This window comes from Macrobrachium nipponense, chromosome 8, assembly GCF_015104395.2.
Source record: "Macrobrachium nipponense isolate FS-2020 chromosome 8, ASM1510439v2, whole genome shotgun sequence".
NCBI lineage: Eukaryota > Metazoa > Arthropoda > Malacostraca > Decapoda > Palaemonidae > Macrobrachium > Macrobrachium nipponense.
The window spans coordinates 69,175,297-69,191,754 of record NC_087203.1 but is presented as its reverse complement, the minus strand read 5'-3'; the positions used below and the strand labels follow the sequence as shown (position 1 = coordinate 69,191,754).

Below are 16,458 nucleotides of genomic sequence, written 5' to 3'. Positions count from 1 at the left end.
TGATACTAAAATTTGTATTTTAGGTTTTAAGGGTTACACTGCTTTTTTATATTTAATAGAGCTTCTTAAGATCTACTTTGTTCATATACCACACGAATTTAAATATAACCAAAGGATAGCTATTTTCACAGGTTCTCCTTAAGCATAGTCACTGTTTCAAATGTAACAGTCTATACCACAGGGTAAGAATAAACAACTATAAACTTGGTTAAAAATATTTTATTAATAACACACCAATGTTCATTTGAGTCAAAACCTTTGTTCTACAGAGTTCATAAGAATCATACACATTTTCCCAGAGACAGTAGTTTATGACCTTAGTTTAGCATTTGTATTGGTCTTCTTTCTTTACATTATGCTACTAAAATGGTTGGAATGTAAAATACGGTGCATGGTTCAGGATAAAAACAAAACTGATGTAAACACAAATCTAGAGCTTCAAAGACATGTATCTTTTTTTTTTTCATTTTATAGCGAGCAGGGGTGAAGGCTTCCTGTGGGATTTTCAGGTAAGTCTGGGTCTTACCTGGCCTCACCTGCTATGCTCAATGAAATATTTCTCTAGAAATATTATTGAGTTCTTCTGTTACTGAAAATAAAACTAATATACCTAAGAGAAGGCATCTGATAATGATATGCTCCCAACCCTAAAAAAGCATCCCAACTCTAGCAGTACTTCAGCATTGAAGTAAGCTGAATTTATTATAAGTGCCTAATAACAATAGATTAAAAAGAATTACAATAATAATAATGATAATTATCTGGCAAAATAAGTACCTGGAAAAATGATAAAATACTTTGGTAGTGTCACTTGTGTTGGGGAGTAGTATTAAAGCTTTAGTTAGTTTCTGCACCAGGATGTCTGGTGGTAGTTGAGGATACTTTACCATTAGAAGGTATTTTACATAAGACACAGCATTCTCCCCAAATAAAATAAAGGGACGTCAGTCTTTTGATAAAATACCTAAAGTAGGTGAATTACCCTATAGCTAGCTGCTTGAACCCATCATGGGCTTGCTATCACAGGTGCCGCCAATCGGTACCATCTAACTATCACACTGTGGTCATAACCACACTCTCAAGAAGAATTAAAAATATACAAAACTATATACACACTGTACAATATTGTTATTTTTTATCTTTAACATTGTCAGGACTATCTGGGAAGAACACTTTGGTGATCACAATATCGCCTGTACTGAGAGTCTGGCACTGAGCATCAGCTTTATTGGATAGTGTAGACACAGGGGGCACATTACTATGAAAGGAGTGTGGGGGGGAAGTCTGGGGAGAGACAGAAACTCCCTGAGAATATCCATGACAAGGACAGCAACATGGAGCAGTTGAGCTGCTATTTGTACCTACAGGAGATGATGGATCAGAAACTTGTGTAGCTGCTGCTAATATTGCTTCTAGTCTATCAATCTTCTCTAATCGGTCCATGGCACCATTGCTAAGTACCTGATCCACCATGCTCATGCTAGTAGCAAGGGATGGTGAGCCACCAAAGCCATCTGCTTCCCCTTCTCCATCACAACGAGGTGAGAGCAAGCCACCCCCAGAGCCTCCTGACCCTCCTGATCCCACACTGCTCAGACTTGGGTATTCACCCTCTTCCACACCATCACGATCATCTTCATCATTTTCATCACTATTGTCATCATCATCATCACCATTTTTATCCGGAGATTCGTCTCTGCAATGAAAAAATTAAAGATCACTATTATTATGTGAATATGGATGGAAGTCTTCTAAATACTTTATACATCAAAAGTTATAAATATTCAATAGTGTACTTACATAATGGAGATGCAAACCACCATCTTAGGAAAACACTTGCATCAGACCTTAAAGTTTGTGATAGCTGAGAATATCAACTTCACATGCTCAATGAACAACTCATATCCATGCTGAGATGTGGCAGAAACATATTGTTTTGTGCAATGAAGCTAAAACAACTGAAGCAGAGTTGAGAACTCTAAAAGAAAGCAAATCAAAGACACTGATAAATATATCGTTTAAAGCTGTGATAATGGATTCTTGCTGAAAGAAGATTCTTATATGCATAAGCATTCATAAAGATTCAAGCATGATGTAAGTCATACAATTAAAAGCAGCAACTACAATTAAACACTGTTAAATCTACATGCTAAGTGCTCCAAATTTATACGCTGAAATAAAAAAAAAACAATGCTGAAGCATAGTTTTTGTTGTAACAACCACTATTTCATGGTATGAATTGGATTCTGGTAGCAAGTTGAGTTCTAATTTATTAAATTAGGGCCTTGTAGTTAATCCTTCACAAAATTGAGTTATTCTTTATCAGAAAATAAAGAACTACCTAAATTATCTTCAATGCCTTGAGACACTGTTTGCTTTACCCTCTCCTCAAATTTCAACCAAAACTAGTTTTAATGATTCATCATTGTAACTTTTAAGTATAAATAACTATTATAGTATGCCAACTAATGACAAAATAAATACGTACTAGTTTTCTTCGCTATCTGATAACTTAATCCCCAACAATATCAACAATAAGGCACCAAACTTTCTTTTACAGCAATGCACTGAATACCTACCAAATTATAGTCTTTAAATGCTAGTTAGAAGATTAAAAGATCAAATAAGAGTCACACTGTAAACTTATAGCAATGATACCAAAATTCACCCTCTGCATGCTTTTTCAGTGTCCCCATAACCAAATAGAACACTATAACTCATCATGATTCATATGAATAAATAGAGAAAAAATTGAGAGTAGATACTATGTATGCTGTATGTATATACATAAGTGTATGTGCAAACAAGAAACCATATTAATTGGACACGTTCAAGGTAAAGTATATTTTCTGGTAATAACCATTACGTACAATGCCATTAATACGTACAGCATATGTGCTATAGGCAAAAAAATCAAGAAATAAAAGCTTTCAATTATTCACAATCAGCCACAGAAGTTACATGAATTAACATTGCTATAATTTAGTTACCCATAGATGAGTCTTATTTCTTAACCATTTGTTTATTGTTATTAGTCACTGTCATGAGAGCAAATAAGATGGTTGTACATATATGTATACATAAAATACTAATATTGTGCACGATACAATACAAGCATAGTATAGCACAAATAAAAGTTCAGATTATAAAAAAAAAAAAACCTTCAACTACAGTTAACATCTCAGCAAAATTAACTCTGGCTACAACAATAGCAAAGGAGGTAAAGCAACGAATTACACCTAAGCTATCTGGTAGAAATTCAAGTATGCTTTTATTATGCAGAGCAAGGCAGTGTTGACAATAGGTACACACTTTAATGACAAATCGTTGACAACTATTATAAGTTTGCATCAAACTGTCAATAAGTCCATTCCAGAAAAAGCATCGAGATGTGATTCAGTCGAGATCTGAATCCATTCTATCCATAAGAAATAACTGAAAATGGATTCATCTGTTCTTGACCACAAGTTATTACCAGAACTTTGCCTTTTTATACAAAACATTACACCTGAATTACAATGAAATAAGTTTAGAGTAAAATAACATATCATATTAGATGTCCTTTTTTCATTTTTAAATGTACATATACTGTATAAAAAAACTGCCCAACGTCCAATGCGGCCGTATTACCGATGGTTGACCAAGCGCCATGGGCTAGGCTAGGTATATTATGTACTGTACTACTGGCTAAGCCCAAAACTTGTTGCTTATAGTAAAACTAGTAAAACATTGAAAAACAAGGCTAATTATTATAGTAAATTAATAAAATATGAAAAAAATATAAAAATAGTCACAAATGCCTCTTTTATACTTTTCAATAATCTTAAGTTCAATGTACTTCTTAGCACTTTTTCTTCTGCTTGCCTGCAATGGCTGTCTTGCAAACCATGACAATCAAAATGCAGTACAAAAAGCCATAAAAACTAAGGAAATATTCCTGTACAAATGTGCACTTGCTCAAAATAATAGCAGCAGAGTGAGCTGGCTTTAAACAACAATGCCACCAACAATGCCAACTAGCGGTGACTGACTGAAACACTTTTGTTTACGTAATCATATGGTTCATCAGGTCAGATTCCTATTTTTGTTCAAGCTCTGATGCAAAATTTAATCGACATTTCGTGTTGAAATCTGATCATGTTGAGTTCTGATACAGCTAAGGATCAGGGTTCTACTGTACATACACATGAAACTTCTAAGGGCTTTTCTTCACAAGTAAAGTATTTTTATTCAAACAAATGTACACACATTTCAGTACCACCACAGTAAAAAAAATAAAGATTTTTGAAATGTGCCACTTAAGTTTTGGTAAAGAGCAACTTATGGGCATTATGAACCAATTCACTTGTAACTGTACACATGATTCAAGAAAGTTTTAAAACAGAATACCACTGAAATATCTTATTATTAGAGAAGAGTATATAGCACTCCTTTTCTACAGATGTATTTGTTGCACCGAGACCAAATCAAAAGGCTTAGCGACATGATTGAGAGTGAAATGAAAGATATTAAATGGTTACAACAGAAAGTTTTGAGGACAAAAATTTGTTATGGACATTTTACAATACCAACACCGACCATGGCATATACAATCATTATCAAAATTCAGGCATGAAAGCACTCCACAAATTTGACCATGCCATAAGCAATGCATCAACAGCATGCATAAAAAATCACCATAAACATACCTGTCTTTTTTGTTCTGAAGGCGTTCTAGTTTCTTAGCAACTTTGTAAGATCCCTCGAGCTTTTCTCTTTCTTCATCACTTAATTCCAGATATCTGAAATTTTGAATATTTATTTAGAAACTATGCAACTTCTTCAAGCAGATCTTCACAGTGACCACTGAAATTAAAATGTTCCTTGACCTTTAACTTCATTTTATAAAATTCATGAAAGTACAAATGGAAATATAAATTAACTGCTAATAAACTTTTCTGGTTTTTTATTTTTTAAAGACATTGGATTTACAGTTTACCATCCGTATATGTACTTCATAATTATGTTTCAAGTTAACTCAATGATATTATCTTAATCTGCTGGTCCTCATCCCTTGAGAGGAAATCGAAGCAACATAACCCACAAGACCTCATATTCTTTCTATACTGACTGATAAATAAGAAATTGGCTATAATGGTATTTAGGTTTAACATTTGGTAAAATGTATGTGTGGTAATGGCTCCAACAACAAGAGTGCCAACAAAGCAAAGCATTCATGGGTACCAGCAATACCAGAGCAGCTGAATAACTGTTATCCCCATCATACCCAACCAAAATATTCTCCAGGAAATACCAGCAGCCAAGCCATCATACAAGGTAAAGCAGCCAATACCATCCCCGTTGCTCTGAAAAACTGAATTATGAGAAAAAATCTCATCCCCCAATCAGAGCATAAGACTTTCTTCCCAGTGAATCACCTGCCTAACTCTGTTCAGTACAGCCCGAGAGCAAAATGTGGAATAGAAGAAACACAGGAAACTATTTACCAAAGGAACACCTCAAGGAATACGAAACTTCGACAACCCATGCCTTATTACGACAATGATTTGAAAGACTTCTTAATAAACATCAGAATTACTTTGCAATCTTGATGTATATTCATTCAAAGAATTACCATCAAATGTTCATCTTTCTATATGAAAGAACAACTAATATAGAAAAGTTTCTGGTGGAAGGCAGTAAAGAAGAAGGATCAATACAAAAAAAGACTGATAACACTAACACATTTGAATGCAACAATCCTTTTTCATTTAACTTCTTTAAAAGAGAGTCTTCTGCCTAAATAACAATAACATTTAAAGCTTATCTTCACTAACCTGAGTAATCTGATTTCCCTATTGGATAAAACAATAGCTCTCGCTTGTGTTGTTGCTAATTTTGTTTTTAACTCTGCAACTTCGGTTTCAATTTTACGCTGCTTCTTCTTCTGTTTTACTTCGTCTGGCTGGATCATCGACTCGACTTGTTCGCGGCAAAGTTCTTCAAATAGTGGCATCAATCCGGGATCTAATTGTCTGAAAACAGAGAAAACGTTTAAGGAAATGCAAAAAGGCAAGCTGCTTACAAAAGCAAGCCCTATCCACTGTATCATGGAATAAAGCCTGCAACATGAAGAAAAAAATCAAGCAATGAGTGACTTGAAAATGGTAAGATCATTGTCAAAAAAATCAACAAAAAAGGTGAAATTTCGCTTATGTAATACTGTGAAAAATTTTCTTTTCAACGTGATGTAAGCAATAAACATTTTTCCTTTCCACTTACGTTGTCAAGTATCAATGAAAACCAACTTTCATATTTACAATTTACACAACATAAATATGAAGCCAAGAAATTCTGAAGCCAAGAAATTCTAACTAAATAATGGGGTGCGTCCAAGATCCTACCTTTTCATTGCGTCGTGTACCGTGGGAACCAAGGCAATCACATCATATGCTGCATACACAATCATGTCTTCCGTCAAAGGACGCCGCGCCCAAAATCTTTGATCTCGTCGGTAAACGTTCTTCATCTGTAAGACATTTTCAAATCTTACGACAAAGCTGATAAGATGATGGCAGGTATTAAATGGAAAACCTCACTAGATTATGCCGCTATGCATTACGGTTATAAAGCAATAAAAGAAGGACTGAGAGAGAGAGAGAGAGAGAGAGAGAGAGAGGAGAGAGAGACGAGAAGAGAGAGAGTAGACGATCATCTTCTAATCAGACTGGTATAATTATCGTATTGTATCTTACTATAGCACGACAATGGGCACAGACAAATGATCTACATCATCTTTTTTTCACGAAAACGAACCACAGGAAAAAGGGTCAACAGACTCCCTTTACCAAGTAATAACAAACCAGTCAGTTTGAAAGCGTCAGGTTACCCGATCCAAGAAACAAACAGGAAGGTTCCGAGATTTCACATCCCAGATTACCATCATTATTCTCTCAGCGAAGCCACGGACGAAAAGAAATAGTGTTTCTTCACAAGATTCGAAAGACTAGATTAGAAAGCACCGAAGTTCAGAAAACTGCAAGCGAAGATCTTCCTGCTTTCACTCCCGACAGGAGAAATAACCTAACGCCAGAAAATTGGCACCTGTAATTCAATACTTCCTTTCATAACGCCAAGATAGGTGCGTTAAATTTATTTCTTTTGCAGGGGATAAGATTATACACATGGGGATGAATATGTGCTTGCGAATACTCTTGCCCATGTGGCTGCATGTGTACCGTCCATTGAAAGTTGACTTATTTCTAAAAAAAAAAAAATTAACCATATCAATTTACAACGCATGTAGACTTTTTCAAGTCAACCCCATTGTAGTTCTAAATAATATATTCATTCTTTTTCGGATATGCGCAAATTTGATTGCGTACGTGAGTGAGCGTAAGTTTAAACATTTTAAGAGTCGCGGCACTTGAGGAGTTTGACGTATACAAATTAATCTGATTCACCTCCACCACACACACATGTCTGAGTGAACAAGCTCATTATTTTCTGAACGTAATAGTGTCTGTGCTCAAGGACACTCTTTCGAAAGTAATGTTTCAGAGATAAACAAGTAACATACGTATATCTAACGGTGAAATCCAGGCGTCATAGGCAGAGTTCAAACCAGTTCCGGAAACCTATAAGCGTCTCTGCATTTTCTTTTCACTAACACGATTCGCGGCTTCTCTCTGCTTGTACCCGCATCCATCTCTTAGTTTCTCGGTCGTCCGGAGCTACAGTATTCCGGAAGGCCGCTCATGTTAACATTCACTCACGTCATTCTGCAACATTCACTTCTAACGATTGTCCGCTCTCTCTACCCGCCGAACATTTTCTTCCAAACCAGATTTTAATTTCATAACAATTGGGTTTCTCTCTCTCTCTCTCTCTCTCTCTCTCTCTCTCTCTCTCTCTCTCTCTCTCTCTCTCTCTCCGCGCAACAGCATGGGCGTGTTTCCTCAAGAACCTACCGTCTGTTGACATACAGTGAATAATGCACTTCACAGTTAGTCGACTCCTATAGGTTGCAAACAGAGGTGGGAGGGGCAGGAAGACGCCGAGAAAAACAAAAGACGAGTGATCACTGTTCTGTCTGAATGCAAACGGCACCATCATGTAAATGATAACAGGATATATAACAGGTAAATTTGAAACCACAGAGATGAAGCCATTCATAATATATATATTCTCTCTCTCTCTCTCTCTCTCTCTCTCTCTCTCTCTACAAAAAATCAGAGGTGCAATAGATCATAACTGAATAAGATACAAAATAACGAAGAGAAAGTATTATAATATAGGACAATACAACACAACACAGGCCCTACAGCAGTGGTTCTTAACCTGGGGGTGTCAGCAATTTCCAGGGGAGGCGCGAGCCCTAGGGAAAAATGAAAAAAAAAGTTTTCTAATTATATTCGTTATTCTCTTAACAAGAGTGAGGAACTAATAGTCACAAGTTTATGAAAAAATGCAAAAGTGTCCCCTTATGACGGTACTTTCCTAGAGTCTACTACTCTAGTTAGGCTCGTTGGGTTGACCATGTTTGGTGATTGTTTACCTCCCTTCATCTCTCTCGAAACCCCTTCTCTTTCTCTGGTGTCATTATTTATGCATTTTTATTTATTTATTTGTATATTTATTTATTTTTATTCATTCATTTATTTTATTTATTTATTTATTCAATTATTTTTATTCATTTATTTTTCATTTATTTATTTTTATTCATTTATTTTTATTTATTTATTTTTTTTATTCATTTATTTTGTTTACTTATTTTTATTTATTTATTTATTTATTTGTTTGTTATTTATGTGTTTATTTATTCATATTTATTTTTTTATTTTTTTTTATTTTCCTTTAAATCTGGGAGGGAATTGGACTCATAGATGAGGTGTGTGTGTGTGTGTGTGTGTGTGTGTGTGTGTGTGTGTGTGTGTGTGAAAGAAAGGACTAACTCTGAAGAGGGGGCGTGGTAATAAAAAAGGTTAAGAGTCACTGCCCTAGAGTACTTTATAGCATGACGTGAATAACAGATGCCATTCCCGAAATTCCTACCTGGTCTTTTCTGGGATTGACGGGGGCACCGTAGGAGCGACAGAGGGTGTTGAGGGAGATGTTCTTCACCTTGTAGACAGGCTTCCCCGTCTCCTGCTGCTGCAATACTGTATGCGCTGCCTGTCAAAGAAGAAAGGTGACTGTTAATGAAGGGGTTCGTTTCTTTGTCGTTCACAACGTCCGCCTATTCAAATTCAGCGAGCGAGGAGGTCGTTCACCTCATCAGAAGGATTCCACGTCAAAAATTTCTTGCGTATGATGGGCATGAAATTAAAACAATGCTAATCTAGTCCTGAACTGAGTTGAATATAAAATTTAGGTAAAAGGCCAAGCACTTGGATCTATGAGGTCATTCAGCGCTGAAATGAAAATTGATCATAAAAGGTTTGAAATGTGTAACAGGAGGAAAACCTCGCAGTTGTACAACGAATCGAGTGTTAGGAGAGGGTGGAAATTAAGATGAAGAAAGAAAATATGAAAGGAGGTACAGTAAAAGGACCGAAAATGGTTGCAGCTAGGGACCGAAGGCACGCTGAAAAGAACCTTAAGTAATGCCTACAGTGCACCGCATGAGGTCCACTGACGGAACTACCCTCCTACGGGAAATGTAGTCCTGAAAAAAAACAATAAACTAAAAAGCAAAACAAATGTACATAAAAAATAACAGCTGAGTCATATCAGAAACTGTTGCCGCATAAATAACACAATGAATTGTAACCTTCGGAAACAAAATGAAAAGATAAAACTGAGACAAAATAAAAGATACAAAACGGAGAACACAATCACGGAATTCCATTAAATGAACCTAGAAGTACTGTAAACAGACATACTAATCAAAAGATCAACAAATCACTTGATAAGTAACAGGAGCCAAAGCGACGAAGCCAGTCGTCGTCCCTTCACAAACGGAACTCGCACTTCCAAGTAACAGCGACTCTAATCACTTGTGATGGCTGGTTTGACCACCACACAATACACTCAACTTTTATCAAATAGTATTCACAAAACAACACTAAGTCCACAAAAGGTGGAATAGTATCTAACTTCAAGGGGTGTGCAAAGTCAATTCAAGGGGACAAAGAAAATACCCTGAAAAAAAAAAGCCTAATTTTAATACATAAGTCTCAGACAGAAATAACACCTGAACATCAATAATACAATAATTAATGAAACACTCACTCTTACATTCCTGCAAAAGAAAACAACTACACAATTAAAGACAAGGTCATTAACACATACATACAAAAAGCGGAGATGGTCCAGAAAGGAGGAGATAAACGAAAAGTAAGAATATCCTGACAATTACACTCTAATTCCTGAAGGTTCTCCAAAATGCAAATTGATTAACAATTCTCCACGTCTGGAGTGCAAATCCAAGTGGCAGGGAAAATTAGTTTCCAGTTAATTATGGTGGTTGGCAGGATCCAACAATCACTACTCAAGACGTCAGCAGTGGACTATAGGCCGTGATCATAATAAATTATAGGTATAAATAATATTACCTTGGAGCACATAGGTCCCCTTGGCTTTTACTGAACCAAGGGTGCAGTGCACAAATTACAGAATGTTGCAGACTTGCAGAACAAGATAAAATGAAGGAAGCTATCCAGCGTCCAATAGCAGTTTTCAAATAAGGCGAGGAATAATATATATATATATATATATATATATATATATATATATATATATATATATATGTATATATATATATATATATATATATATATATATATACATATATATATATATATATATATATATATATATATATATATATATATATATCAACTATCAATGACAATGTTTCAGCTACTGACATCAGCGTAACAGCCAAGCTGCCATGAATGCTGAAAGGTTGTAAAGTACTTAATTATTATTGTGTATAGTGTTCGTATTTATAGAGGTTGACTAAATATGAAAATGACCAAACACAACCTATGTATATAGCTCACACACATACGTACAATAATTTTTCATGTAATAGTTTATATGTTATATATATATATAGTATATTTTATATATATATATATATATATATATGTTATATATATATAATATATATATATATATATATATATATAATATACATATACATATATATATTATATATATATATATATATTAATATATATATAATATATATACCACGAATGTATGTATGTATGAGTGTGTGAGCTGCATAAAAAGGTTGTCCATTTTCAATTTGTTCTATTTCCACAAATCCAAATACTTTAAAAAAGAATATAATATATATATATATATATATATATATATATATATATATATATATATATATATATCTATATATATATATATATATATATAACACACACTGCACCATACTGCTATACTGACAATGGAATCACATTGTAATAAGTAACAGTTCACCAAAAAAAGATAAAAAAGAAGAATAGTAAGTGAAATTTCAAAAACTTGAAAAATGTCTACAAATTTCATAGTTTTGAAAAATTATTAACAAACATCTCCTGCCAGTGTTCCTCCATGAATAACCCCGCCTACAGAAATCTTTAAAAATTCACTTTCCGTGCTAGTTTTTCCACAATTTTTTGGCTGAACTCTGCTATTATTAGAATGTAATTCTACAAGCAGATATACTACTTCGGCCCTGGGATCGAAAAGGACATTCCATTCGGTTGCCCCTTCCCCCGGCCTCTGCATTGAAAAATAGGACAGAAATACAAGGTATTTCTGCACCTGCTTCAGGTACAAATGACAGAAGCTTATCCAACGCTGTCTGTCACGGGAAAATCATTCAGTCATTTCATGCCATTAAAGTTAACGACCGTTAATTTTGTTCCACTAAAGTCCGATATTTTTCCTTTAGTGTTAATTGTTACTTTCATTCAATATTAATCAGTCTAATTTAATTTGGTATTAATAAATCTAATCCAACTTTATTTCAATTAATCTTATTCTCGTCTAATTTATATTAATTTTTTCAATCTTAATTCAATTTCAAATGTTTCAATTCTATTTTAATATCTAACATCTAAATCTATACAATTCAATTTTACTTTCAAATAATTGCTATTAATTCTCATTAAACTTTTTCATCCGATCAACACCACATTTCTCGACATTATAAAGTAGTAGTTCTCTGTATTATTCACATATTTTTCGTCTTTCCCTTATAATTATTACTATTGCGGTTGTATTTATCATACTTTGACTCTCAGGACTTTTACTATTACTATTTTTGTTGTCATTGGGCAAGCAACCCTCATCATTACTATTATAATCAAAATCTTTATCAGTAGTAGTAAGGCTGACATGTGATAATAATTGGCGTCTCAAGACAAGAGTTCAAAAATCCTACGGGAACGCACAGCGCACTTCACCACACCACTTCTGGAAGGTCCGTGCAAGCAAGCAGAATAATATGCTACATATAATTATTGTTCTTGACAATGCATCATCATATCAGTTATCATTATTTGTCATAAAGGTGGTCCCTCGTCATCATACCTAGAGGGTTACGCTCGGTAGCTACTCGCTGGAGAGATTTCAAAACACAAATGAGGCTCGACTATTCTATATATATACCTTGGCTCGACTGTCCAAGAGTAATTGCCACATGGGCACAGTCCCATCGTCATCCCGTGCCTGACACGCAACGCCACGGTTATCCCGCTGTCATTATCGTTCTGGATTTAATCTAATTAACATGGCCCAATTAAACAGGCAATTCGATGGGGCCCTGGTAAACGCGCCATCTCTCTCACAACGTTTTCGTTCGCGATTCGTGACGACAGTCACGAACAGCTTCCGTAAGCAGAAAACAGTCACCGGTAACTCACTACTGAAAGGCGGAGGGGAAGAGAAAAGAAAATGTACAAAAACAACAACAACATAAAAGGGAATAATCTCTCTCTCTCTCTCTCTCTCTCTCTCTCTCTCTCTCTCTCTCTCTCTCTCTCATAAATGTAAAGTGAAAAATGCATATAGATGACAGAAATAACAGCAGAGCAAATGGCAGAAAAACAATATCACAAACAACTGAAGAACGACCCAAATATAAAAAATAGAAGCAAAAACTACAACAGGCAGATATAGTAAAAAAAAAAAAAAAGCATTATGAAAAACAAAAATAAGAACAAGATTATATGAAGGAATAAAATAAAATAAAACACACACACACAAAACAAAAGCAACTACTGCGAAAAAGGGCAGGGTAACAAGAGCAAACAAAACTTCACGAAAAAGGCTGGGAACAAAAGAATCACTATCAAGGCAAAATCATTAACAATGTACTCATATCTCGTGTTCTAACTAGACTTAGCCATGAGTAATCCATCACGAGTTGAGAGAGAGAGAGAGGAGAGAGAGAGAGAGAGAGAGAGAGAGAGAAGAGAGAGAATCAAGAAACATGAATTCGCTCTGGTGGTAAATCAAACCATGCAGTGGAGTATTAACCAAGACCATAATAATAATTACGGAAGTAACCCGCAACCTTTTCCTAAATAGGAACAGATTACTTCCTCACGCCGGCGGGATTGAACCTCGGACCTTTCAGGCGAGAGGTAAGGGTTACCGCCGAGTCTCAGGAATCATAGAGAAATTAAAATATAAGTCTAGGTGTAAAACCTGCCCAGGTAACTCTTCTAGGTTACTGTGCGACACTTGGATTCAAAGGTGAGGAAGACACCTAACTAAAATATACAACAAAAGAACAGCTAAGAACAGAAATAAGGGAAATCAACAGAGAACATCGAGGGTTTAAAAAATACTACGGTACTATTGACTTTTATTTTTATTATTATTATTATTATTATTATTATTATTATTATTATTATTATTATTATTATTCAGTAGATGAAACCTATTCATAAGGGACAAGCCCAAAGGGGACACTGACTTGGAATTCAAGCTTCCAAAGAATATGGTGTTCGTAGGAAGAAGTTAAGGGAAGTAAAGGGAAACACAGAAAGAGGAGATCCCAAATATTAAAAACGATAAAAATTCGACCATAACTGCTGATTATACATCACAATATCTATTTACTTACTGATTTGTTTGGCTTTATTCATTTTGAATATTTATGTTCACTTTTTCATACTATACTTTCGTCTTTTTATCCTCATTCTCGTTTTCCAAATAAGGGAGTTTTGAATGTTGGAAGATGCTTAGCAAGCGAATGTCCTTTCCATCCCGTTCCGTATGGATGCACGTTTTACGCGCTATAAAATGCATTATGATTATTACTTTTACTCGGATTATTTGTCAGAACGATGAAACCTTTATTAAAATAGTCACCTAACGCATAGAATGTTCTTCCAGATAAAAATGTAACGGTCAACTGTTTTCAATGAATCATTTCAACATTCCTTAAAAATCAACCACTCATTCACGTTTCCTATAAAAAAAAAAAGACAAGCTAAACGTTCTAACAGTGATCTGATCGGGAGATTTGTCATGCACAAAGGAGGTCAAACTGCTGCTCTGTGTGACCGACCTTGTCACTTGATGGTAATGCCTACATTTTTTGTCCGAGATTCTTTTGATGCAGTCAGCGAGACGAACATTCCAATTGGAATCCCGCTATGTCACGGCGAGAAAGACGTCTTGATGACAGTTCTACAAAGCACAACTTTCTCGACAAGCTATTGGTTAAACGATTCAGGAAGCAAAATAGGCGATAGATGAAACATTTTGTAAGTGGCCGAATATCTCGCAACGAGAAGAATCTCAAAGGATTCCGAAAATTGGTGCCTGGAAGATTTCTGGGAATAATGAAGTTAAAATACAGAGTAGCTCATTAAGAACAGTTGGCAATCTCCGACCCAATTTCAGACAGACAGACAGACAGACACAGACAAGACAGACAGACAAAAACATGACCAGTGCACCAAATAAGACAGGAAAAAGTGAGACAAATTTAAATATCCTTAAATAACATATTTACGGCTTTTCAATATAGTTTAATTAAGTTATTACCGGAATACGAAATGTCAATATGTACACAAAACTCACCAAAATTACAAAACAGCTCAGTATGGCAAAAATCCTACAGCCATTACCACCACAAAAATGTTCATGGAGGGACATGTTGAGTTTGTCCAACAAAAGAAAAAGGAAATGCATATGAAAAAACAAATATGAAATTCATAACCATATAACTACCAACGGAAAAATCTTACTCCGCGTTTACAGTACAAAGGTAAGAGGCAAAGCAAACAATGATGAATCAAATTGAGAGAGAGAGAGAGAGAGAGAGAGAGAGAGAGAGAGAGAGAGAGAGAATCGCCTGGAATTATAAACAACTGCAAAAACTATAATAATACCAAAGTCATTTCCAAACTTATCTCAATTCATATTACTGGGAAAATCTGCAATAATTTTCTTTAAATTGAGACTAACAACAATAATAGCAACACAAGCAAAACTGATCAAGGGAGCATCTCATTTCGCGAAAATTATCCATTCTCTCTCTCTCTCTCTCTCTCTCTCTCTCTCTCTCTCTCTCTCTCTCTCTCTCTCTCTCTCTCTCTCTCTCTCTATTGAAATCCTTAAAGAACCTCCGCACCACACACATCCTTATGTCTCTCCTGGATAAGCAAACAATTCTAAAAAGGAGAAATAAAGAATTTTGTTCACTAACCCCTAACCTTTGCTCATGTGTGGGAGTAATGTTTCGACACCCTAATCAGAGCTTCATCATTTTAACCCAATATTTAAGAAAGGTCAGCAAAGGGAGACAAACCGAGAGAGAGAGAGAGAGAGAGAGAGAGAGAGAGAGAGAGAGAGAGAGAGAGAAGACATGCGTGGGTGTAATCGCCGGAGAAGAGGGGGAAATTGTATCTAAATTTGGATCCCACCATAATTTCACTCGGAGGAGGAGGGTTTACATACACGACTCTCCGAGACTCTTGCAATCTCACTGAAAGAGACTTACCTCTCTATTAGGTGATTTCGTTTTTGCATTAATTAGATAAAATGGAAACTGCAACACTCTTCGGACTTGTACAGTTTGTTTGTTTTTGTTTGTATGGTGTTTTTACGTTGCATGGAACCAGTGGTTTATGGTAATCCATAAGGTGTAACAGTTGTCATTCATGGAATGCATCCTGACATAAGGAACCTTCTCATGAATACTTCAATACAAGACTATTAAAGCTAGTAATAGGGTATCTAACTTGAATGAACAGCGGGTTGCCGGGCCATTGTTAATCCATAAAAAAATTAATTAAATCTTCAATACAAGTCCTGCTTCATTAAACAGTCATGGATATTCACAATACTTAAAATTTATTATTTCCATCCGTAAGACAAATGATACTGATAGAGATTACCTTCTGATATTACAAGTAGCTTTTTAAATAATATAAATGCACCGTAATTCACAGCATTTTAAGAACTTTTTTTTAAGTGTCTTTTTATTGCAAATTTTCCACAAAAGAAATAGCT

At 35.2% G+C, this 16,458-nt stretch overlaps 1 protein-coding gene across 3 annotated transcripts in view; it reads right to left on the bottom strand.

The window, feature by feature from the left end:
• Nucleotides 1-201: 201 nt before the first annotated feature.
• LOC135222824 (uncharacterized) overlaps nucleotides 202-16,458 on the bottom strand; it is a 273,561-nt gene continuing 257,304 nt past the window's right edge. For 2 of the 3 annotated variants that reach the window (XM_064261136.1, XM_064261134.1), the window contains exons 5-9: nucleotides 9,034-9,153; nucleotides 6,384-6,508; nucleotides 5,817-6,014; nucleotides 4,689-4,781; nucleotides 202-1,696 (exon numbers count right to left, since the gene is read on the bottom strand). In XM_064261136.1, coding sequence (XP_064117206.1) covers nucleotides 1,129-1,696; nucleotides 4,689-4,781; nucleotides 5,817-6,014; nucleotides 6,384-6,508; nucleotides 9,034-9,153 — 1,104 coding nt within the window. In that variant the 3' untranslated portion in view covers nucleotides 202-1,128. Of the gene's footprint in view, nucleotides 1,697-1,799; nucleotides 1,979-4,688; nucleotides 4,782-5,816; nucleotides 6,015-6,383; nucleotides 6,509-9,033; nucleotides 9,154-16,458 lie in introns of those variants that run through there. The other variant, XM_064261135.1, reaches the window with a different exon arrangement.